This window comes from Crocodylus siamensis, chromosome 1 (genome assembly GCF_052110815.1).
Source record: "Crocodylus siamensis isolate JL-2025a chromosome 1, ASM5211081v1, whole genome shotgun sequence".
Lineage (NCBI taxonomy): Eukaryota > Metazoa > Chordata > Crocodylia > Crocodylidae > Crocodylus > Crocodylus siamensis.
In genome coordinates, this window is record NC_143395.1 from 10,548,864 (window position 1) to 10,574,525 (window position 25,662).

Here is a 25,662-nt window from a genome sequence, read left to right on the forward strand (position 1 = left end):
CTCCGTAGACCTGAGGCCTCCTCTAGAGACCCCAGGCACCCTTTGATGGACACAAAAACTCCTTTATAGACTCGAGGACCTCTCTATAACCTCAAAACCTGTCTAGATAGCCTCAAGACCTAGTCAACAAACTCAAGGACCTCAATGGATTCCAGGCCCCCCTCAGTAGACTCAAGGACCCCTCGATAGGCTCCAAGCACCCTCAATAGACTTGACCTGTCAATAGATTCGAGGACCCCTTGATAGACTCTGCACCCCCTCGATAAATTCAAGGTACCCTTGATAGTAAATGCACCCCTTGATATACTCAAGGTAGCCCTAACAGACTCAAGGACCACACGATGGACTCCAGGGCACCTCGATCGGTGCGAGGTCCCCTTGACAGGCTTCCAGCCCCCTCAGACAGACGTGAGGACCCACCAACAGACTGGAGGACCCCAGGCCAGACCCCCTACCCCCTCCATAGACTCGAGGATACAGACTCTGGACCCCCTCCATAGACTCCAGGAGCCCTCACTCGTAGGGGCACCTCTCAACAGACCCAAGGACCCCCCATGGACTCGAGGCGCGGGAAGAAACCGACTTCCCCTCCTCCCGTCAGCTCCCCCGGGGACGCTGCGCTTTTTGCAGTAGTTGGATCCGCCGCGCGCGCCGTAGCTCCCCTCAAAGAGGGGGCGTGGCCACGCGCCGCAGAGGCGGAAGTGAATGGAGCCAACATGGCGGCTGCCGGCGGAAGGCTCCTGGTGCGGAGCAGCGCCGCGGGATGCAGTAAGAGGCGGCGGCGACCCCCACCCCCCGAGGGACAGGGTGGCAGGCAGCAGCCTCAGCACGAGCCTGGAGGGCGGGGGAGGGGCGCACCTGACCGGTCACGTGGAGGGAGGCGGCGGGTGTTCCTCAATGCGCCTGCACGGTGCTGCCCCGCTGGCCAACCAATCAGAGCGCCCAGTGCAGGCCCCGCCTCCTGTTGTGCTTTGGAATCTTCCCGCCACGTGGTGCTGGAGACATCGAGGGGGAGGGGGGGTGCTGGGGTGTCGCTAACACACCGTGTGTCCCCTCCCTCCCCCCCATCCCCAGGAGGCTTCTCCACGCGCGGCAGCGCCAACAAGGACCCTCCCACCACCTTCCAGCCACCCCCCAAGCGAGAGCGCTCCGCCTTCCAGCCACCCAGCAAGCCAGTGTTCGTGGATGAGGCTACGCTGGGGTCACAGAGGAGGTGGGTGCCGTGATGGCCCTGGAGGACGAAAGGCCGCGGATAAACCCATGGCGGGGCTGCCCTGATGGGGCTGGTCAGAAAGAGCTGGCAGTCTGCCGACACCGTGACGCGCTCCACGCGGGAAAGTCGCTGGGGGCAGGCGGCTAGAAACGTCGGCTTAGCAGCTGTCTGGGAAACCAAACGTTAGGGAAGGGAGCGGGAAACCAAACGGAAAGTATTGCGGTGTCCCTTGATCCATTGGTGGCGTGTGGACGATTTGAAGACTGGGCCCAGTTCTGGTCCCCGTGCCTCTGAAAGGACACGGGAGAAGTGGAGAAGGGCAGCGAGGGAGATCAGCGGTGTGGAGGGGAGGCTGAGGAGGCCAGGCCCGCTCGGTTTAGGGAAGAGATGCTGGAGGGTGCACAGTGTGGGTTTATAAAACAGCGAAGAGGAAGTCGGCAGGGGTTTACTATTGGACGCTAGTAGATGGTGAGTTTAAAATGACAAAAGGAAGTGCTTTTTCACACAGCTCATAATTCAGGTGTGGAAGTCGCTGCCACCAGGCACTGTGGAAGCTGGCAGTTTAGGCAGGTTCAAAAGAGGTTGAACACATGCTTAGAGGAAAGGGGCATCAGTAGCTACTGAGCACGGGAGTCAGGGAGACAGCATCCGCATCAGAACTTCCTCATCCTTAAATGCTGGAGGCTTTAAGTGAGAGAAGAACAGTTAAAAAAAAAAAAAAATCCTGGTCTTACCCAGTTCACTCCTTTCAGCACCTGCTGTCTGTCATGTGGTGAGGGCAGGAAACGAGGCAAGACAGACCTCTGGTCTGACCCAGTAAATGTCAGTTCTTGTCTTATGTTCTTAGGCTCCCCAAACTGGTCTGCGGTCAAGTTAACTATATAAGCATGTCCTGAAAATGATTACACGTGCTATGTTATTACACAAAACAGTGAACACCATTTATGAATACAATAATATAATAAATTATAGTGCTAAGTAAGGATTCATTGGCCAGGTTTTAGCAAAGATGATACATGATGAAAAACATAGGCTTAAAATACCGCTCTCCTTTGCATCCATGAAAGCAGTGAGTTGAGACTGGGAGTATGTAGTTGTAAACATAATTTGAGCATAGGATGTGCTGTGAACTTTAATGAATGTGCATGAATTTTCAAAACATGAGAAGGAGGCAGATGCGGGGAGTCGGGACTTCTAGGTTCTGGCTTTGCCACTGACCTTGTGCTTGACCTTGAGCAAGTAACTCTGTAAAATGGGGCTGATGACTGTACTAGTTGCAAGTCCCAGCACAGTTGTGAAGAGGGCACAGCTGCTTTCTTTGGCTTATTGTTATACTCATTAATGTTCTGATTTTTCCCCACAGGTTCTTGAGCCCTGAATTTATCCCACGGAGACAAAGAACAGCGCCTTTTAAATTCTACGTAGAGAGACTGGACATGATCCAGAGGAGGAAAGTAATTAACATTCCAGAGTTCTACGTGGGTCAGTAACAGCACAGCGATTGTAATGCTGTTGTTCTAGTGTTAAGCACACTTTTTTTTCCTCCAAAAGAACTGTAAGAATTATATTCAGCTTATACCCAGGGTCAACCTGTAATCAGGAGCCCTACAGTCTTGACTTGAGTATTTGCAGTACATTTATCTAGGTAACAATAACATTGACTTGCACAGTCATTTCAGAGGAAAGAATTCTGTTGGGTGGTATCTTTTACTGGACCGACTATGTAGCTGGGATTAAGTTAACCAAGCTTTTGACAGACTACATTTGGTCCAGTAAAAGATGTCGCGCTAAGAAACCCTTGCCTCTCGCTTGATCTGTGGATCATTATGGGTACAACATCACTCTTGCACTGCCATATTTTTTCAGTAATCTTTTTTTAAAAATATTTTTAGTGCATTTAACCTTTTGGGTCTTGGTCTTTTCTCCAGCATTGGAGATTGTGGTAATAAAATATAGATCATGTTTCTTTGCAGACCTTAATGTGTAGCTGTTGTAGGCTACCAAAATCATGGGACACTGCAGAATGTGTGATTCGTAGATACGTTCCTATTTAGCACGTGCACCCCCTGAGCATGGCAGTTCACCTCCTACAAAAAGACAGTGTTGGCAGCGCCTGTGGGCGGTCACCTCTTGCCCCCCACCGACACTGCCACTGGCATCTGCGAGTGGTCAGCAATCCCCACTGGCTGCTGCTGCCAGCAGTGTCTGCGGGTGGTTGCTGACCTCTGGTCGGCACTCACCACACCCCCTCCACCCCCCAACAGCACCTGCAGCATCTGCAGGAGCTCCTGTTTGCCGCCACCATGCTCTATCCAGCTGCCAGAGGCACACGTCATTCATGTTCCTATTTCCATTTAACAAAAAAAGGAATGCGGATATTTTCTGTGCATTGTTTCCAACCTTAGTACTGGAACATGCAGCTTCTGTGTGAAGCCTACTAAGTGAAAGCAGACTAATCTGCCTGTATTTTCCAAGTTGAATAGATTAAAATAACAATAGCCTGCAATAATTATGTGACTTTAAAGGCAGGGAAACTTTAAAGAGGCATGGCCAGGTTAACTGTATCCTGTCTGCCAGTGTATATACTTTTTGTTAATTCAGTGTGTCTTGCAGTTTCTGTAGAACCTTAACTTGCCGCTAGATTTAATCATTCTGGACATTTTCCTCATGCTTCAGTGCCTAGTTTCTTAATTAGCTTCTCCTTTCTGGCAGGAAGCATACTTTCCGTTACCACCGCAGATCCATATGCCAATGGCAAAACAAGCCGTTTCGTAGGAATTTGCATTCAGAGAGGAGGAAATGGACTTGGTGGTACCTTTATACTTCGAAATGTTATAGAAGGGCAAGGTAGGTTTTCCTACAACTCTCATTATTATGGGGGAGAGAGGAAATGGAGAAGGTATGGTACCTAAGCTGTATAGAAAATAATGTAATGCTTTTGAGATATTATTAGTTTAAAAGAGACATATCAGCTGATACATACACAAGGATGCTGTAGAAACAAGGCACGTTGCATAATGCAGTAAGACCTTGGTGTATGGTATATTTCAAAGCTTGAAGCCACACAGAAGTGATCCAGATATACCAGATTTCCGTTTCATTGTTGGTCAGCAATACAATACCTATTCATTTGCAGCAGGCCTGGATTTAAAAATTGGCACAATGATTTAAAAAAACTTTATAATAGTGTTTGTGCCAGGCACCGCACAGACAGAACGTAAGATAATAGTCTATGTCCCGTAGAGTTTAATCTTGATTCTGATCTTGCATAGTCTCCTGATTGGTATATTTTAAAGTCATCATAGGGCAGGTTTAGTATTTAAATGGAAGCATTGCCAGAGAAAAAGCAGAAATAACCATACACATGGCTATACCAGCATTGTGATCAAAATACATCAGGTGAGTAAAATCCAGTCTTTAGTTTCCTTGTAGATTCCACTAAAAACTCTTTTTATCTCAACCTAGTGCAGACCTCAGACTACTGTATGTGCATTTTTCGCGCTTTTTACAAGTCCTGTATTTTAAAGCAGATGCAGGATGCAGCTTAGTCAGTGCTGCATGTGATAAGCAAAACACCGTCCTGAAATAACAAGGATATGAAACATCAAGGTTAACAAATTGCATTATATCAAACTAACCAAGTTAGGTTAGTTAACAGGAAAGAGATCTGGAAGTCACTGTGGGCAATTCATTAGAAACATCTGCCCAGTGCTCAGCAGCCATCAAAAAGGTAAAATTTTAGAGATTATTAAGAAAGGGAATGGTAAACAAAACGGAAAGCCCCTTGATAAATCTGTGGTGTTTCCACACTTTGAATGCTGTTCCCAGTTCTGGTCCCCACACCTCAGAAAAGACATAGGAGAACTAGAAAAGTTTCTGAGAAGGGCATCAAGGATATCCATCTCTGGATGGAGGGACTTCCATATGAGGAAAGACTGAAGAGGCTAGGCCTGTTCAGTTTAGAAAAGAGGCTTGAGGGAGGACATAAAGGTTTACAAAACATCGAACAGCAAAAAGAAAGTCAGCAGGGATTTAATATTTGCCCTTTGTCACAAGGTAAGAACAAGGGGCTACAAAATGAAGTAAGTAGGTAGTCAGATCAAAACTAACAAAAGGAAGTTCTTTTTCATGTAGCGTGTCATTAATGTGGAACTTGTTGCCACTTCTTGTGGAAACTGACAGTTTAGCCATATTGTAAATGGGACTGAACAGATTCCTGGAGGAAACAGGCATCAGTAGCTCTTGAGTGTGGGAGTTAGGGACACAGCTTCTGAATTGGAACTTCCTAGAGCTTAAATGCTGGAGGCTGCAAGTGAGAGAGGAATAGTGGAAAAAACCCTGGTCATACCCAGTTCACTTTCCTTTTTAGCAATCATTCTCTGCCACTGTGACAGTATGCCAGTGGCAAGATGGACCCAGGTAATGTCAATTCTTATGTTCTACACACAAACCTAATGCTGTAGGGGTTCCAGATTCTCTGTAAATCAAGTAAATAATTCTGTCTCCTTTTAAGGTGTTGAGATCTGCTATGAATTGTATAACCCTCGAATCCAGGAGATCCAGGTTCTGAAGTTGGAGAAGAGACTGGATGACAACCTGATGTATTTACGGGACGCTCTTCCTCAGTACAGTACTTTTGATGTGGCTATGAAGCCTGTGCATGTTGAAGCTTATGAGGATGTTCCTGTAAACACGGTAGGAGTTTACTGTGACTAACTTTTGGGGTAAAGGAGGATGATTTGAAGGATTGTAATGAAATAAACAAGTGGTGCTCAACCTTTTGGTCCTGCAGGCCAGATCAGGCACCATGCTGTCTCTGTCTAGCCCCAGATACTCAGATCGGGTCACTTATGTCCTCAGCTGGCCCCAGCATGCCAGGATTGGGCCCTGTGCTATCCCTGTATGCCGGGATCGAGCCCTGGAGTCTCAAGTGCAAGTATGAGGCCCCGTACCACCCTGTGCATCTGATCCAGCGTGCTGGGCCACACTATCCAGCCCATAGGGCTCCCAGTAATCCCATCACTCCCCTGCTACCAAAAGCTGTGGAGAGCATCACGGGCCAGATAACATAGCACCAGGAGCCAGATCTGGCACGCAGGCCAAAATTTAGCACCACTGAAGTAAACTATTTATATCTAGTCTGCAGGTTTGAATCCAGACAGGTAAGACCATTGAACAGTCACCAGGTGTCCCATGTAAAATGTGGATGTTTATTCATTATACCTATGGAATAAAAGCAAACACAAGGCACCTGAAATATGTGGACACCTTGTTAGCTGTTTTAGTACAGACCAAGGATTGATGGGCCTGGAACATGCAATTTCTTGTAGAGATGGTCACCTGTCTTCAGAGTTAAGGCACATAGGGGGGTTTTGCAGTGAAGTCTTTGCCTACATTTTATCCGTTCTTTAGATAGAATTTAAATGTCAGGCTAGAGCCGTTTGTGAATATTAACTGGTCTCTTTATGAGAGTATTTTGGTGTGTACACTTAAATGGGGGGAAGGTTAGTGGCAAATGCACAACATACATTAAGGTATAAATTCAGTAAATGTAGAGATTTTTCTTTGTAAAAGACTTAACATTAGCTATCTGCCATCCTCTTTGCTACCTCAGGAAGAAAGTTAGACTCTGTCGGGCATGTATAGGCCTGCAGTGTCTGTCATGTGCTACATACAGTCCTTTCAATCTGAAGATTGTCATTCATTTTTATATCTACTCTTAAGTTCTAGTTCTAATGACTATCACTGTGGTAAAGCACTGTGGCCTGGGTATTTCCACATGTAATGTATTGCCTTGTGCAGAAGTTGAGGTTCCTCTTTGACAGACCAAAGAGGAAAACTAGAAAAGAGTGGGTGTCAGGAAAGGATAGGAGGATGAAAATGAACATGTGCCTCCTTGAGCAGATGATGGAGGGAAGGGTCAGAGAAGATCCAATAATGGTCTGATGAGTGAGTGAATACTTTAGCGTAGGAGTTCTTGACCATTTTTGACTCACACCCTCAGAAAATGCCAGCTCCTAGGCATCACTTGGTTTTCTGACAATAGAAGAATACTAGAGCAATCTTTTTGTTGCCAGGAACTCAGAAAGACACAACAGGTCAGAATGTTTTTAACACTCGTGGTTCCTATTTTAAATCTCTGGGTTTATGTTGGGAATCATGTTTGCACACATCACAGTACTAACATCATGTGGTACCCTGCTACACCCTTGAAAGGATCTCCAGACATCCCTGCAGCAATCTGGGTGGGAATCACTACTTTAAAAAGAGAGCAAATACTTTTTAAGTGGTTATTGTACCAGAGTAGGGACCAAGACCCCTGCTTCTTTTTCTTCTTTTTAAAAAAAAAAAATTAAAGTAGCACTTGTTTTCCAGTTTAATTAGTCAAGAGGAAATGTACCTAGCACAAAACCAGTCAGACTTTGTATTTCACATATACTTCATTTTGTTTCCAATCCTAGCTAAAAGTCAGAATGAAGCCTAAGCCCTGGTCAAAACGGTGGGAACGACCAAAATACAACATTCAGGGAATCCAGTTTGAACTACCTAAAGAAAAAATGGAAGAAGCCAAAAAATGGAGCAAGCCCTGGGTACCATTTGACATGTTACGGGAGTATGACACTTCACAACTAGAGGAGGAAATATGGGAAGAAGTGAATGAAGGGCTGAAAAAATAATCCAATTTTTTACATGGTGGAGACCTGTTATGGAGTCCTGTTATGAGGCCCTGCCTTTGGGGCTGATACGTAGTTCCATAGCTGTATATAATATATACATAGACAGAAACTACAATAAAGGTGATCTTTTCAGAGAGTAATATTTTGTGTGCGAGTGAAACAATTATATCCATTTGGGGGTGGGGTGGGTGTCAGAAGTGTAATTATCATATCCATTCTTCTCCAGAAGTCTTGCCTGGCTTCAAGGCATTATTTTTACACTTTTCTTCCCCCTCCATCACATGACTCATTTAATAATAGGCCACAAACAGCTCATTTGACAACAAGTCTTTAAAAGTTACTCCAAGGACTATGATTTCTTCTGGCCATTTAACTGTCTCAACTAAGAAACTACTTTATGTGGCCACTATGAAAAAGGCAATTTCAAAGCCCTGTTCATGTCTTATTTGTCTAAATCAGTCTGTGAGTGATGCAGCAGGATTAGTCTAAGGCAGCAGTTCCCAAACTGATGTATGCATAACACTAGTGGTGTGGAAACAACCTGAGTGGTACACGGAAGGCCAGGTGGAGGGGTGCATACAGACATTCAGCTGCAGCGTACTGCAGGCAACCAGGAGCAGCCCAGAAGGTACACGGTGTTGTGCACAGCTCCGGAGGCAACAGCAGTGGGACGCAGAGCCCAGTGTGCAGTAGCAGCCTGCCTAATCCCCATGTGCAAATCCGGGCAGGTGCCATCCATGCCTACTCTGGGATGCATGCAGTGGTGGGATTCTCTCCACACCCCTAGAAAGGCCCAGGTTGTCCTGGGCAGGACCTGGGCAGCAGGAGCCCTGGATCTGGTTTCCGGGTTTTCCGGCGGACTCGGATCCAGATCCTGTGTCCTGCGCTGGCCCTGCTGGGGGAATGGAGTCAGCCAGCCCGAAGGGAGAAAACCCCCAGGGAGCAGCGGGCTGCTTGCTGGGTTCTGCACCCTGCTGCCACGGTTTGCCTCCTGCCGCAAGGCAGGCAGGGACGTGGCGCATTCAAGCCCTTGGGAAGGCGAGGGCAGGCAGGAAGCAGGGGCTGCTGTGGTGCTATGCACAGTCGGGCCATGGCAGGTGGGGGTGCCCAGCTGTACCCAAGGTGGGGCCTGGGCCGACCTGCACAGCTCCGCAGGGATGGGCTGCAACAACCCTGCCCATGAGGGAACACTACCTGGCCAAGGCAGGATGCCAGGCTCTGGGAGTTGAGGGCTTCCTGCTCCATGCTCAACCTCTGTGCACAACGTGGTGGCACAGTGTGAGCAGGGTGGAGCCATACCTGGTGCAAGGACTCGGCCATGAGAGCTCCTGAGAACAGCTACTGTGGCTGCCTTGGCCAGCCCAGGCCCTGGCCTTGCCCACCCGTAGCTCCCCTCAAGGGGTCGGGGCCAGGGCTGAGGCAGGCACTGCGCAGGGCTGCTGTGTTGCAGGTTCCTGGCCAGCTCAGCCCTGAGCACCATCTCCAGTGACTGTTCCCAGAGCCCGGGGGGGGCGCTCTGCCCTGCTCAGGCTGTGCACAGAGGCTTAGCTGGGAGCCCCCGAGCCTGGTGTCCTGTCCTAGCCAGGCAGCGTTCCCTCCTCGGCAGGGCAGCTACACCCCATCCCCGTGGATCTGTGCGGGCTGGGCCAGAGCCCACCTCAAATGCCACTGAGCACCCACGCTGCAGCCTGAGTCTGTGGAGCCCCAAGGCAGCCCCTGCTCCCCTCTCCGCCTCTGCTTTCCTCCAGCTACTGCCTTGCCAAGGGCCCAGCCAGGCCAGTCTACCCCTGCACCTACTCTGCCCACGCTTCTCCCTCTCTTCCCTGTCCCTCTTTACATTCCCTGTCCTCCCTCTCCATCTTCTCTCCCTTCTTTTTCTCCCCTCTTCCCTCCCTCTCTTTGTTCTCTCTCTCATCACAATGTGCTTAACAAAAAAAGAATACACAAGGACAAAGGTAGTATATGAAGTTTTATTGGTCACCAGGTTTAATATTTTTAGAAAACCTGGTATTTCCTGTAAAAGAGAGAAAGAAAGCAACATTTATGATTATTAACTGTATTAATATGTAGAGCATCCTGCCACGTACCCCCTATCCCAGTTTCGTTTTTCTGGTACGCTGGCATTCTGGCACCTTACAGGGTAGACATTGCGGCTTTTTTGGCACTCCGGTCAAAAATGTTTTCTACTAGTGGTTTACACCGTCTTTTTCTAATTTACAATTGTTTTATATGGCTACCATAACTGGTAAAACAATGTTTTATGATTACTAAAGATTTTTATGTTGTTTTAATACATAGTCTGTTACCTATGTATATGAAAAAACTGCTGGTCATACTTAAGGCTGTATCATTTTAAACTGGTGGAACAAAATCTGTCAGTTTGGGAACCATTAATCTAAGCAGTTGTGAAATAAGGTTTTTGTAGATAGTGACCCCCAGCAAGCCTAGCTACTTGTCTGCAGGTTGCACAGTCTGGGTAGTATACTTCCCTGAGGTCTCCAATTATGGTCCAATTGGCGGGTAGGGATTGTCTTTAGAGAATATACTCAAAAGATCAAGGAACAGGATATACCTTGTGGGCTCAGTGATCAGGGGACAACTGCTAATTTTAGTTTTGTTGGGATTTTTTTGAAGTGATGTAATGCACAAAATCCCACATAATTAGAAAACCCCCCAGTAAAGTCATAATTATTCCTATCACCCTCTTTAACATAGCAAAGCAGAGGAATACCTCTCCTTCCATGCTGAATCTTCATTTCACCGCAAATTTCAGCCTCAGCCTGTGCCTAAACATCTGGCTTACACCAGCATAACCTCTCTCATTCTATAGCAGGGAAAGAGGGGCATCGTGCCAGATTGCTCTCAAAACAAATCAGAGCACCCTACTGCAGTCATCCCCTTTCCATCCTGTACCTACTGATAGTAGGTGACATGACCCAGCTGTCAGTGATGGAACATGTCTAACATAGTCCGCTGTTGATAGTAGGTAACGTCTAGAAATCAGCATTTCATGTAGTCTCCTGTTAAGCGGGAAATGGTACTTTGAACAGTTTCATAAGCTAAATTCAGTCCAAAATAAAGCTTCTGAGATTCTTCTATTAATGATGTTTATCTCCTTTATAAAGGTCTGTAAGATCTGCTGAAAAACACTCTGTAAGGACAGGGTACTTATTTGTGGAAGAGAATGAGGTCCTGTAACTGGAGGGGCTTAACTTTAACAGCAGCTATTTTACCTTGTATTCCAGCCTTCAGAATATGGTTAAGACGATATCAGGTTTTTGTATACAGGCAACCCCTGCTTAACACTGTTTTGCTTAGCACTATTTCACTATAAGACTCTTTTAAAATTGACACCTGATTCCACTTAGTGCTCAGTGAGTTTCATTATAACACTTGCGGTTGCTGTCCCGGGTTATTTAAAACACTTGCAGTCGCCATCTTGGGTAAAAAACTTTGGTTTCACTTAACTCTCGTTTCACTTAACGTTTGTTTTTTCAGGAACCAATTAAAAGTGATAAGCGGGGGTTGCCTATAACAAGAAACTCACCATTGTGGAAGTGCCACAGAGTTGGCCCAGAAGCAGATGTAGGATTCTGCACTAAGGTGAAGCAGGATTTATTTGGTAATAGTTTACTGGACCAAGTATAGAGCTGGGAAAGATGTTAGACTAACTAGGACACACAATGCCCTTCCTCAAGTCACTTGTTTTAACATCTCTCCCAATAATAGATACCAAAACATACCAAACAAATCCTGTACCTGGCATATTCCCTGGATTGTCATGACTCCAAGAATGTTGCCTCTAGGCTTTTGTTTCAGCAGGAAATGCATCAAGTAAAAACTTAATACATTTTGAATTGCAAAAGTCCCAGTGAAAATGGTCATTTAAAATATGTAAGTATGCTTCAGTTAGGTATGTAAGTAAGCACCCTGGAAGCATAGGTGCTTATCAGATTAGCTAGACTTCACTGCCAGGTGAAAAAGTGCAACTGTTTAACAACTCAGTATTAATGCGAGACAATTTAGAACAGAAACAAACTATGGGGAAGACCAGGGTATGCAAAATGCAGTTACACAAATTAGACCTTTTCCTGGCCATCGCCATAAATACTCCTTACCTTTATAGTAGTGTGACTATATCTTTGAGCCTAAATAGTAACTACTTTACAGCACTGGGAACACCAATAGGTCAACGCTGCTAAGAGGGAATGTTACCTTTAATTAAACCTGCAGGACTATGTCAGGAGCAAGGCTTTAATGTACTGGCTCCTTTCCTGAAGATGCCCGTTTTACTTAAAGCAAAGCAAGTCTGACAAATAGAAAGGGAAGGTAGGGCAAAGTAACTAGATCACCACCAGTTCTGGATACCCAAACATTTTAATTGGAAGAAAATCTACCAACTGCTGGGCAACCTCATCTTCATGAGTAAGTGGATGCTGTGTAGTCATCACAATAGAAGATTATTGCTTTCTACAAGGGCAGAAACATACAGAGAGAGAGCATTGTAGCAGTCTGCTGCTTCATCACATCAGATGACAAAATAAGAGAATGCCCAGAACTGATGTCAACTTTAACAATAAATGGGAAACTAAATGCAAACCTGTTTTATTTTATGAACAAGCCCGTTTCTAATGAGTCTAAGCAATCAAAAATCAAAACTACCTAAAGTTAGTTACCATTAAATATTTATTTTGCAAAAAATAAATTCATACACAGTTCAAAATGAAATATAAAACTGGTCACGGAACAAAGATATACAAGTTAAGTTCTAGCATCTACTGTAACAAAAATATATCTGTATGTTAAACAAGGTTTGAGAAAATACAGGTACAAATGATTCTGTATCCAAATGTGTGCTGCCCTCTAGATTTCTATGACAAATTCTTTCTGTTCCACTGCATAGTGACCCTTATTACATACATACAAAACCTCACTACAAAAATATACACAAACTATTTAAGAATTGTCTAATAGAAGGTGGGTGAGCACATTCTGATGGGAAGCAAAATAATAATTGCAAAGGGAGATGCCAGTTCCCAGGGAAGAATGTGAAGATGCTGCCAGCCCATGTAATTCATACATCTCACTGTCTACCACTGAAGTCTGTACAGTTATCAAGTCTGACAAAACACAAAATTGCAGATCCCAGGCCCACACTCCTTGAGTAAAAAATCCACATCAGCCTCTGAAGTAACGTTACAACATGCAGTAGATGGCGTTCTTACAATGATGTTGCAGTGTTTTGTTTCTATGCCAAGTGTAATGCACATGTTGACCATCCCTGGCTATCTCTGTGCTGTTCCTAAAGGTCTGTGCCAATCAAGCTCCATGAAAATCCTACCACAAACACTGGAATCATGACATATCTCCAGGAAGGGGAGCCTGGTAATCTTCCTGAGACAGACTGATATTAAACAATACTGTTTCTCTGTTCAAAACTGAACGTACTAGTCAAAGCTATTTTCTTATAATGTAGTTTCCATGATACATTTTTTCAAACACTTTCTCTATCATTTAAATAAATCTCCCCAAAAAGAATAAAGTATTTCCACATCTTTGACAGGGCCTAAAACATGGCTCCAGTTTGGCAACCGGTTGTCTGACAAATCCAAAAACATAAGGAAATTCCAGGCATTTGATTATCAGTTCATCTCCAGCCAGTCTGTCCTCAAACAGTGCAACTTGTGCTGGACTTGGTCCTGCTTTCTTTGTGCAATAAGTTTTCCTGCTAATTTTGGTGAGAATTTTGGATATGGAAAAAGTGCATATTTGAGCCAATTACAAGCAAGACCACAAGGCCCTTGAAATATCTAAATCAACAGAGCGGACGTAAAGATTAAGCCTTAGTTTATATATATCCTCTGTTATAGTCAAACAGAAGTGTTCGTGGAATATTAGCATGGTGAGCTACAGCATTTTGAACGTTGTATTCCAGTCCTATTGCTGCATTTCTACTTTCCAATCATGGATTTCAGGTGTTCTAGTTTGTATTCCTCAATGAAGTCCTCCACAAGACGCAATGCATTAATTTTCACCAACAGAAGAATCACGTCTCTTGTTTCATCGCTGATAAAAAAAAAGTGTAACATTCAAGTATATTACCTCTTCTGTATACGTTTAGCTTATATACAGCTTATCTGGATTTAAAAAGTATGTTAAATAAATTTGAATTTGCTGTTGATTAACAGCTCTGACTCACCTTTCAGTGTAAACGGCTGACAATGCAGTCATACAAAGCCTCTTTAAAGTGCACTATGTCTTTATTTAGGCACAAAGCAGCTAATAAACCCCCCCCATCAAAGACACAATAATATACAATGCATTCCGAAGAATGCCAGACTGATTACCTGCAGTTACTTCTGTACAGGGTACGTGCAGATTGCAACAAATGCTGGCTGAAATTCACCAACTGAGGGAGAGTCGAATCACTCTTGAGGTCTTGGAACCATCTTCCTGGGAAACACGCAACCACCTGTGCAACCAAGAACATATTTTGCAAAGATCAAACATTCCTTTAACAGTGTTAACTCACACTCTGCTTTCTGTGAAAGGTACGTTTGTTTCCTCTTTCCCTGGTTCTGCGGTTGTAGTTAGTAAGGAGTTCTGTCAGATGTAGAGCCAAGTATCAGCACAATGGGCTATGGCTATTCTCGGCACACACAAGAGCTTTGAGGAATTACAGGCAGAAGTTTGTTGTAAGGATTGTGTGCATCGTGTAAGGAATGTCAGGATGGTACACAAAGTACTAAGAAAGCAGTACACAAAGTACTAGGAAAAGCCTTTCAGCACCTTTTATTTTGCCTCTGTTCTTCATTTGCAAGCATGTATTAAAAGAGACTACATAAAGACATCTTTTTTCTCTTGACATAAGACACTGTTAGTTGTTGTCAGTTTGAACTCCTGACCTTCAGAGCATATTAGCACACACTGGCATTAGGAAAAACCACTTGCTCATATTAATCCCTCAGGTCAGCGAATCAAAATCTACACAGCTGAAAGGGGCTCTCATCCTTTTCCCCATCAGCGCCAAAGGATTAACAGATATGACATTTTGTTGCTAGAGGAATAAACCCTCTAGCGACTAAACTTACATTAATTACAGCATTAGGAAAATGCCTATTCTGGAGCCAAAAGCTAAACTGCCATTCTCCCTTTTAGAAAGAGTTTATTCTACTCTCCAGTGGTTACAACTTGGAAACAAGAATTAGCATTTCCCCTTCTCCCAGCTATGGCAAGCTCTAACTCTGGAGTAGGACATCAACCACTGGCATTTTCAATTTGTGATGACTGAATGCAGCTTTGTTTGCCCGATCTTTCCTACATGCACTCTCACAGCATGCTTCAGCCAGAGAGGGTACAAGCCCTGTAAACTCCAAGTCTGACCCAGACTCCAGTGAAGTCAATAGAAGTCCTTTGATTTCTTCAATGGGCTGTAAAACAAGTTTTAAGGTGATGCTGATTAAATGGTTAATTACCCAGGATGCTACAGCCAGCAAAAATGACCTGCTTTTTTAGTGACTCACACCAATATAAGAACTTACATTTTTTCACAAGGATATTTACAGTGAAATGCAGGCCCCCTTGAAAGCAATGGTGAAATAATCATTAAGGTAAAAGGAGACAGTTTTTCACCCAAAGGCATTTTCCTTTGGACTGAAGCATTTTCCAAGTAGAGTTACTGACTCTGACTGAAGCTATTCCAGGAGATTTTTTTTCCAACATGACGTAACGTCATTAATTGTACTGTTCAACCCGTTCACAATATCAGTCTCCCAGATTGCTTTCAATAGTCACCGAGAGATCAATGCCAATTCTGGTAGACTCCCAGCCTACCCAGGAGGGTTGGCAACTCTGTTTCCAAGGCAGGTCAAATTATGGTTCGAACATACCAGCTATGCCTTTTCTAAAGCTATCAACAGCTTTTAGTGTTATTTTTAAAACTATAAAAGCTGAATGGTTTGTTATTTATCTTATCTTCAGACACTGTTGCCTTCATCATAAACTATAAAAATTTTTTACTACATATAATTTTTACCTTGTTACATTTTTCTATATTATCTGGTCCAGATGGTGCATTAAGGAGTATTAAAAGAAGGTAACGATTCAGCAGCTTGCTTAGTCCAAGTTCATGTAGTGTCTCTTCTGGTACAATCCCATCCCAAAGAAGAATATTACGTAATAACTAAAATGATCAAGAAGTGTAGAATCAGCATAGACAGTGGAAGGTGGTAATATGAAATACAAAACTATGATGTAGATGTTTATACATTTTCATGAGAGAAGACCTCTGAACACATGTGGGTTAGGATTTTCCTTACAGGTTCTCTCAACTCAGCCTTTTCCAAATTAAAAAAAAATGCTGCTGTGTTAATTTGGAAACACGGCCACTGAATTGCACGCTGACATCAGTGCTGGTGTCTGTGGTACGGAGACCCTACAATCACTTAAGTGATTCTTAACCAGGGACTGTGGCATCCTGAGGCACTGCAGCATCCCTGTAAGGATGCTCTGCCACCTGGGCACTGTGGAAGGAGGTAAAGTGCTCCTCCCCACATCTAATACCTTGTGCCTGTTTCAGCCCCTCATGGACAAGTGGTGCTTGTAGCTGCTCCTAAGCAGTGCCACTGTTGTCCTCCCCTGCCCTCTGACAGTTCCCTTGCCAGCCACCCCATGGTCTGAGCAGCATGCTCTGCTGTGGGCAGACAGACTGATGGGCAGAAACAGGGTTGCAGATCAACAGTTTTCAGTCCAGCTTATTCCCCCCAGCCCCCAAACTCCTCCTAGAACCAGTAGAAGGAGCCACGGGTACAGATGGCTCCAATCGTGGTGGTGTGAGACCTGGAGGTTAGAAGCCTGGGCAGCAAAGCTGCCCTTGCTCCCTCATGTACAGACCAGGGGCAGGGAGAAGGTAGATGGTAGAAAGAGGACACCAGCTAGATCAATGGTTCTCAAGTTTTTCAGCCTCAAGGCTCCCTCCAGAATTTCCCTGAATTTAGTTTCTAGCTCAGTAATTCTCACCCAGGGCGCTGCTAAAGTCAGAAAAGTTCTGGAGGGGTGGCTGAAGCTAACAAGCTTGACAGCCACTGAGTTGAGCACAATTTGGAAACACAAACACACAATATAAAGACCACCAGACCTTGTTGGTCCTCATAAGTAGGCTTCTGAAGTGAATTATGGGAGGGGAATTATGCAGGGTAAGAATAGTTGGCCAGCTCAGAGGGAGACTTGCCATTTGAGGCAATGCATAGTTAAGCACAGTAAATACATGGCACATTCTTAAATAAGTCTTTCTAGGCTTCATAAAGCACATATTCTTCAAGAGGGTGCACCATCTGTTCCAGTGCAACCTTGGATCCCTTGAGTGTGTTTTAACATTGACAGTGCCCTCATCCTCCTGCTTTACCTATGGCGAGTTAAGGTGTTGTGTTGATGTTTTCAAGCATTGTGCCTGATAAGTTGTGCAAGAGGGATGTGTGTGCAGTTTTAAGAACAGGTTAGAAAAATACCTGCATATGATGGTTGAGAGAGGGATAATCCTGCCTTGAGCAGGAGGTTAAACTAGATGGCCTCCTGGGTCCCTTCCACTTCCAGCCCTACTTTTCTGATACTATGAACACGCCAGCACCTTAGATTTCCAGCATCCCTGATAATATGTTTTGTAGCTGAGATTGAGCATGACTCAATTAAACCTGAATGATTTTTCAACTGGAAATTATGTACATCTTGATTACCTTTACAGCAGACCAAAACTGCCTTTCTTGGAACTTCGAATGTGGCGATAGTCTGTCTTCCACTGTACTGGTCATGGACAGAACAAAAAGGAATATATAAAATAACCTTTTCACAGCATTTGCTTAGAGAAATTGTTTATCTTTTCTGTGTGCTCCTGGATGTTAATTTTAGTACACCTTTAGCAAACAATGAGGCTTGCAAAAAGAAAATAGGTCTTTAGCCCACCACAAAAGAGCCTTTTTCAACTGAACGGGCATTTCTCCCAACACAGGGCTACTCTAATCGTACATCTTTCCTGGAACGAGATTTCTTTCATCCCAAACTGAGAAATGCACAGAACCTGCTAAAAACTCTAGAAAATAAGCACAAAAAACAGATTTTTTCCTCCAAAGTAAACAGTCTCAAGGAAGCCATAACAATTCATGGAAGTGAAGTGAAGATGAATCACGGGGGAGAAAAAACAGGCATCCTTTTAACAATCACCAACACGTAAAGCTAGACCAGACTGTGGCACCTGCATGCAACACTTACTTAGAGGAAAATCCTCTAGTGAACAGGACTACTCCTGTGACCAAGCATTCACCCACATGAGTAAGGGGTACAATAACCTAGTACCTACAATTTCCAAGGTATGCTATTTATAGCAAAACTGAAGGTCGACAAAGCCACTGTGTTGTCATTCCTGATGTATGCATGTGAAACCTAGACAGTGGGCAATGCTGTGCTATGAAGCTGAACCACTTTTACATGGACTCCCTCAAGTCATCCTTAAAATGCTCCATGCTAAACTGACCCAAAGTCTTGGGAAGATCTCGTTCATGATCATTCCACCTGGCGAAGCCTCATCCTTACTAGAGCTATAGGGTACGAGTACAGGAGAACTGCTGAGACAGAGCTGAAGTGTGACAGCACAAATCTCACAACAGCAGCTCGTCTGCTGTTGATCAAACAACCCAAAGCAGGATGTCTTGCTCAGCATGCCACAGACAGTTCAAAGCACAAACTGGCCTGATCAGTCACTCATATCTCACATACTCACAGAAACCAAACCAACCAGTGATGTCATGGTCATCTTCGAATTCAAAGGACAAACAACATTTCAGGAGAGGCTTCTATGCAATTAGCTTCTATTCATGTCCACAGTATGTTAGAACGGCACCTTCCAAGCAATAAAGTGCTATTACTTTATATAACTTACCTTTTAGGATACACAGGAATAAAGACATCTTCCTCTATTGATTTTTTCATTCTTGAAACAACCGAGTTCATCAGATCCTATTAAAAAATGAATTAATAACATACCACTGTCTTCCCACTAGAAAATGTAATACTTCAACTCTCACTTTTAGGATACAATTTTAAAGATGGCGTAGGAATAGTATTTCAAAGGTAAAATACTATGGCTGTGGACAGACATACAATGAACCTTTTTCGAAGTGGAAAGAGGGGACTTACCATCCAAGACTGCAAGTCAGATGAGCCACTGTAACTGTTTCATCTGTCTGCTCTATAGCACTGCAAGTTGTAGCTAAACTGCTACAACCTAAACCTGAATGAAACAGGTTTGAAGTTACAGTGGTTAAGTGTTACAATAGTGTAACTTCTATGTAGAACACAAGACAGAGGACAAAGGAAGCAGTTGCAACAAATCAGTGCTATAATTTTGAAAGTACTTTTACATCTGTCCACAACTTTTTGTTTTATAAATTAAAATCCCTCTATAAAGTAGTACAGCTCACACAAGTATACTCTTTTTAAAGGCTTTCTTTACTTCTACAGTAATTTTAAACTACAAAAACAAAGCTCTGAAGCATCCTCCGATTTTAACAGTTAAAAGTGTTTAAGGTTCACTGTGTATTCTTCAGAAAGTCAAGTGTGAACTAAAAATTCTGGAAAATTCACGTTCATGGAAGAGCAAAAAAGATTAGTCTTATGATTAGCCTTTTGCTAATAAGAGCTGTGAGTTTTCCAATAATAGTCAGAGCCTGCTTCTGCCCAAAGCAACGGACATCTCCCACTGACTTAAAAATAGATCTGAATCACAGAATCTGTGAGCAAAACAAATGTAACTTAAACCTTTTGCTTGTTACAGATAAGCAACAAAGAAGATAACCAAAGCCCAACTACAAACTGAATGCAGGTAGTGAGAGTAGGAATAGTATCCATGATATCAAATGACTTGAAAATGTCAAAGTATTTTCTTGGCTTTAGAAACTTTTACCTGTTTTGTTTTACTGGATTCTTTTCTAGAAAGGGAATAGTCTTCAAAGATTTTTTTGCACAGTTGTACCAAATTCTCTGTCTGTGAAGTTGACAAAGGATCCCATATATGTGCTATAAAGCCTGAAAATGATATTAATTACATCAGCAACAATGTACAATTCATTCTTTGCTTTGAAAACTTAATTTGCATATATGTATCTATCATAAAAAAAGAAATCAATGCTATTCCATTCTTTATCTCTGCAAAAAGCACATAGTAGAAATGTTTTGAGGGATAAATTTAAGCATACTACATATATATGTGTGTGTGTACACACAGGCATGCGTGCGCATACACACAAGAACCTCCCCCCAGAGCTACTTGTCTAAGGAATGGGTATATTAAATGGAGATACAATGCACTTAGGTTGTGCTAACTACTACAGATAAATAAGTCTACTTTATAAGCTTGCATTTATTTGTCTTTCTGTTTTTTGCAGACAAATACCTTCTCCTACGAAGTTGGGGACATGGTGGCATAACACGTTAAGTAAGCCAGGGATGCTCACCCCCCCAGCCCATGGAGCCATGTCATCCAGCCTGTGGGGCTCCCCACAGATCTGAAAATTTGGCAGCAAGGAAGCAAAGGCTGTGTTAATTGTTAATCCCCTACTGCCAAATTTCTGACCCTGGGGGAAGCTCCACAGGCTGGATAACATGGCCCTCCATGCTAGACTGGTCACACGGAGCTGACTGGGGTTGTGTGGGACCGACCTGGACAGTGTTGAGCCCAGTCCCAGCATGCATGGCCAGACAGAGGTAGCATGGGGCCCAATCCTGGCATGTGGACTGGCCCTGTGCTGCTCATCTGGCCTGTAGAGCCAAAAGGTTGAGCACCACTACATTCAGCCATTTCCCCACAGTTTCATTACACTCCAAACTTTTGCCAAAGGTGATGACTTTTAGTCAACCCAACTGAATGGTTCCCTGATCATCTGGGTTGGAGAGTCAAAGGGGACCAGACGTGATCTTATCCATACTGCTACCCTGTGTGCTGCTGGATATAAAAGCTAGCATGCTTTAAGTACATTAACCCAGTGAGACACTAGATTCTGGTGGACCTTGATGAACCATAGGAAGCACTTGCAGATATGCCAGGAATACATTTTTATATCAAGATCACTTATGACCATTTGTAAATTGTCTGGGATCACTACATTCTAATGCATGTGCCTCTACTGCCTTGAGCCAAGAGCCCCAGGCTGAATACGTTCTTCAGGTTCTGTTGCCCAGTTATTACTAGAGAGGGATAAAATGCCACAGGGAACAGGCGTGGGTCATAATAACTATGAGTTTTTCTTTTATATGAATCCCACTCCCTTTCTTTTTACATGAAACCTAATATAAAAAAGATCACCTTCCTACTTACAATGTGTTTAACACCACAGACACATGGCTTCATTCTGAACACCCAGAAAATCACTCCTGTCCCTACCTGCCCCTCCGCCCCCAGGACTCAAGCTTTACCATTATTAGTACATAAATAATACAGTTAAATAGAAAAAGAAAATTCAAATCTGAGTTGCTTCTCTGTATATAACTACATTAGTGCAACCTCAACGTACCTGTAATTTTTGGAAGAATTGTTTTTTCAATGATTGCAGGCAAAACTGTTTGATCGGGGTCGTTCTCTCTCCTTGATTCAGACACATCTTTGGCATCACTAAATTCTGCTACATCTCTGAACCATGGCATTTCTTCCAAGTCTGTGAAATTCTCCTAACAAAAAAGGGTGAGACATCAGGACTACTTAAGCCTGATGCAAAGCATTTCTGTCAAAGCATTTTACTGATATGTTTCTCAGTGAGAGTTTTCTTTCAGGACGATAAATAAAAAACAAATGAATTTTCATTTCACATAGGAAATCTAAGCTGAACCACTGAGCCACAGAAAGAAAAGATACCAGTTTCAAAGGCAGAAGACCCAGGACAGAATCTATTTCACCCTGTGGCTGAGCAAAATGCAGTTTCAACAAACTAGGAGTTAGGATTGCTCTCTGGATGCACAGATGCCTTCCTGTTCCTACTATAAGGGCACTTACGCCCCTCTACAGGATTAATGTAATTGCTCCATCATTTTAGTCAGGTAACTCAAGAGCTGGCCAAGCTGCACTTTGGTGGTCCACTAGGTAAACAGAAAGACTAGGAATAAAGCTGAAAGTAAAAGACTGGGATTTTCAAAGTGGCCTCAAAGAGTTCAATAAAAACTCTTTGGTTTTTTTGGAAAAGCAGATTTGTTCAAATATGAAGATAACACAGTACATCTTTATCAGCTTTTAATGTAGACATTACCATGGTATCAAAGAATGACGAGACAGGAGTACAGTACAATCCCACTTCCTTTACTTCTATTTTATTATAATAATATAAGTTAAATAAGGATGCACCATCAAAACTATTTAAGCTTGTAGATTGATTGTCCAATATTTATTGAAACTTGTAAACTTAGACTGAGGCAGACCCATTTGGGAAAAAAATTCTATTTGTAAATCCTTCACTGCACAGACCCTGTGGTTTCACTCTCCAAGTACAGAGTCTTCAGAAACTACACGTGAACTGGTATATGTGATCAGAAACCAGTTCAAATTTGTAAAACAACAGAAATTCAGGGCATATAAACTGCTTTCAAAATGGCTGAAACTGGTTTAAGATAAACCTGGATGAATGTAGTATCAGATGTAACTGATTTAGGTTCAATTAGTTTACTGAATTTCTGTCCCAGATCCCGTCCGAATTCAAGTGACCTCACAGTCCGCCAGCATTGTAGGATGCTTTGCACCTCCCCTGCAAGCCCCCGCTTGCAGGGTGGATAGGCTAGCCTTGGCCCAAGCTGTCTGCTCCAGCTAAGCAGGAATGTGTGCTCTACCACCCCCCGGGCCAATACAGGAATGTGTCTGCATTTCCAGAATCAAAAGTGAATGCCTGTTCACTCGCTTATTGGTTCAATCTATGTAGTTTAGACTAACCTGTGAAGATTGACTCAATTCAGCCTTGGGGTTTTTCACTGTCTGTACTTAGCCCTAGTGATGTGCCCCTCAGCTTTCCTCTGCTGCACTGGTGCTGAAGGACAAAGGCAGGTCTCTAAAATATCAAGGACCCAAATCATATAAAGCTTTATAGATCAGAACTGGCACCTTGAGTTGTATATCCATGCAGATGGAATACTACAGCAGCACTGAAAAATGAAAAATCACTGGGGAACCTACCTCAACAGGATTCCAATTAATTAATTGAAGTCGGATTAGTGGATTTAAGAGTTTAGGCAGACATAAACTAATGTAAGCATCGTAGTAAGAATCAGGGAACTTCTCTCTCCATTGCTGGAATTTCAACAGGATATTTCTGATGCTGCAAAAATCCACTTGCACATCTTCAAAGATTCCTTTACTTTCCTGTAAGATATTATCTGTGGATAATATATTTATAAATTGGGGAAACACCAGTCACACTAGTGATACAAAAAATAAAAAGTATGCATAGACAGTATTCACAGAGGAGGAATGTGCATGGTAAACTGTGTTTCTCACTTCCTCTAATCCAATTCCACTGAAATTTATTAAAAAACATTCCCTGAGCTGCTTCTAGCAGCTGTCATTTTTTAAAAAAATTATTTCCCCCCCAATAGTATTAGAACCTTTCACGGACACATCTCCCAACAGACAGCGATCAGTCTTGAATTATTTGACAGCTTTAAAATGGCAAATATCTTGAAATAAAGGAAAGGGGAGGTCCCATTTTTTCAAGGCAGGGCTTACTTCAAGCTGCACAGTACTCAAGATATCAGATATTAAAACCACAATGTTATATTAGAAGCTCTATAAATGGATTAGTTATCCTTTTCCTTCCCTTTTCCTCATGGTTATTAGAGGAGCTTGTTTTTATTGTACAGAACCAGTCAGTCCTTATTTTTTTAAAAATTAAAGGAAGAAGACGCAAAACACACAAAACTGTGGTATCATTGCAATAATCCGTATAATTCACTCGTAGCCTAGCCATATGCAAGTCATTTGGCTATTCCAGACCCACGGGGAAAAAATTACAGGAAACCACATCAACATGTGCTTTCCATATCCTTGTCATAAAAAACCCCTGCTAACTAAGAGTCAAACTTGACTGAGAGTATTTCATCACCATAAGTGCAGGACTATTTAATCAAAATCAATTTAGGAGTACTCATTCAAAATAAATTTTCTTTTCAAAAGCATTTTATTTAAAAATGTGAAGGGACTTTGTTCTAAGGCATTACATAAAGGTTGTCCCTCACCTTTGTTCTCCTGGAAATCCATCATCTCTCCTGGAGACAGCTCATCGTCACTGGACATGCCCTCATGGTGATCAGATTTCTCAGAACTCCCTCTTGCTTGTCTTCTCAATCGCCTGTATTTTTGTAACAAATTCCCATTAGTGACCCTTCCATGTACCCATATCCAAGAGAAAACTTTTGTGGTGAAAGAACTGCTTTCACAAAAGTGGCACGAGTTTGCAAAGTATTATAGGCTAAGGTACAGTGTCAAACTCCCTTGCTCTCTCTCCTCCCCCACTGCAAGCCAGATCCAGATCGCGGGGCTTCCTGAGGGGTGCATCCAGACTCACTGACCTGTACCTGTTGCTTGCCCACTGCCACCAAAATATGGCCTCAGTGGGGCTCCACCTCAGAATTTGATGGTGGACCCTGTCCCTGAGTGTCAGCCCTATCCAAAAGCCCCCTAAGCCAGATGACATGGCTCCACAGACCAGATCTTTGACACCCTTGGCCTAAGGATATAAGATCAGCTCTGAGAAATACAGAGGAAAAATGGCTATTGGGTAATAATCTAGAGTTAAAAGGGTATACAATGGGTCTAGAAATTCAGATTAAAGAAATCAAGATGTCAGTTGCTGGGGATGGATTTTTCTTCTAATTCCTCCATTGTTACCTTTTATCCCCACATGATGAGACATCACCCACCCCATCTTAAGTACTGAAAATTGTGTTCAGTCGCTTCTCCACTAGACTGCACTACTTTTATTGGAGTGCTCTGTTGCATTGTGGGTTATGGGGGACTGTAAATGACACAGCCTGAAAGACCTAGAACTGGAACACCCGAAGGCCACATCCAGCGAAGTGCAGGCGGTATCCAGACACATCTGCAATGCCACATACCGCAAGTTCAGTTGTTCTCCACACTGCAAGGGAGCAGTGCAGGGAGTATTTTTGACCCTTGGATATCCAGGGCTCAAAAAGATGGTGGGGGAAAAAAAGCAGACCAGTGCATGTTGGGGCAGCATGCACTGCTCAGAACCAGAGCCTGGCCGGCTGGAACCATATTCTGGACAGCAGGATTACTGCTGCTGCAGCCCCAGGAGGCACCCAGGACCCCAGGTAAGGCTGCTGGGACCAGCACAATGTTGGCCCCAGCTTCAACTACTCCACCCGGAGTAAACTGTCGTGCAACAGAGGGCACGCGGCACAGGTTTTCCCTGGGGACAACTAGGGAACAAGGGAACCAAATGTCCACATGCATGTGGACGTGGCCAAAGACACTTTTGTACAACAAACCAACCTAAACATTTGGAGATGCAGCTGAACCCCAATTCCCAGAATCTGTGTCTGCTTCAAGAAAAAGTTGAGTGGTTTACATGCAATTGCATGATTCTATTCATAGCTTAGTTGTTCTAAACATTTACCAGAAGGGAAGGTACTTATTGCATCATTTTCATTTATTTTGCAAGTGGGCTAGATTACATACTAGGTTATTTTCATCTTCAGTTTCCATGATTCGCTGACTCTCAATCTACT

At 43.5% G+C, this 25,662-nt stretch overlaps 2 protein-coding genes across 2 annotated transcripts in view; one reads left to right on the forward strand and one right to left on the reverse strand.

Annotated features, from left to right (window-relative positions):
* The first annotated feature begins 676 nt into the window (after positions 1 to 676).
* Positions 677 to 8,030, forward strand: MRPL19 (mitochondrial ribosomal protein L19). Its single transcript, XM_090031352.1, has 6 exons — positions 677 to 768; positions 1,075 to 1,213; positions 2,577 to 2,695; positions 3,926 to 4,060; positions 5,727 to 5,908; positions 7,675 to 8,030. Exons 1-6 carry the CDS (start codon positions 717 to 719, stop codon positions 7,888 to 7,890), a joined length of 843 nt encoding a protein of 280 aa, XP_089887478.1. The 5' UTR covers positions 677 to 716; the 3' UTR covers positions 7,891 to 8,030.
* Positions 8,031 to 12,539: 4,509 nt separating this feature from the next.
* GCFC2 (GC-rich sequence DNA-binding factor 2) overlaps positions 12,540 to 25,662 on the reverse strand; it is a 44,533-nt gene continuing 31,410 nt past the window's right edge. The window contains exons 10-18 of the mRNA XM_090031396.1: positions 24,148 to 24,260; positions 23,090 to 23,289; positions 21,450 to 21,603; positions 19,844 to 19,965; positions 18,821 to 18,897; positions 17,622 to 17,688; positions 15,926 to 16,072; positions 14,238 to 14,362; positions 12,540 to 13,956 (exon numbers count right to left, since the gene is read on the reverse strand). Coding sequence (XP_089887522.1) covers positions 13,842 to 13,956; positions 14,238 to 14,362; positions 15,926 to 16,072; positions 17,622 to 17,688; positions 18,821 to 18,897; positions 19,844 to 19,965; positions 21,450 to 21,603; positions 23,090 to 23,289; positions 24,148 to 24,260 — 1,120 coding nt within the window. The 3' untranslated portion in view covers positions 12,540 to 13,841. The remainder of the gene's footprint in view (positions 13,957 to 14,237; positions 14,363 to 15,925; positions 16,073 to 17,621; positions 17,689 to 18,820; positions 18,898 to 19,843; positions 19,966 to 21,449; positions 21,604 to 23,089; positions 23,290 to 24,147; positions 24,261 to 25,662) is intronic.

Bases quoted from the DNA above. Each gene is read 5' to 3' on its own strand.
- MRPL19 (XM_090031352.1), top strand. From the start codon at position 717: ATGGCGGCTGCCGGCGGAAGGCTCCTGGTGCGGAGCAGCGCCGCGGGA. The intron at 1,214-2,576 runs GTGGGTGCCGTG...TTTTCCCCACAG, and splicing joins ACGCTGGGGTCACAGAGGAG to GTTCTTGAGCCCTGAATTTA. The intron at 5,909-7,674 runs GTAGGAGTTTAC...TTCCAATCCTAG, and splicing joins AGGATGTTCCTGTAAACACG to CTAAAAGTCAGAATGAAGCC.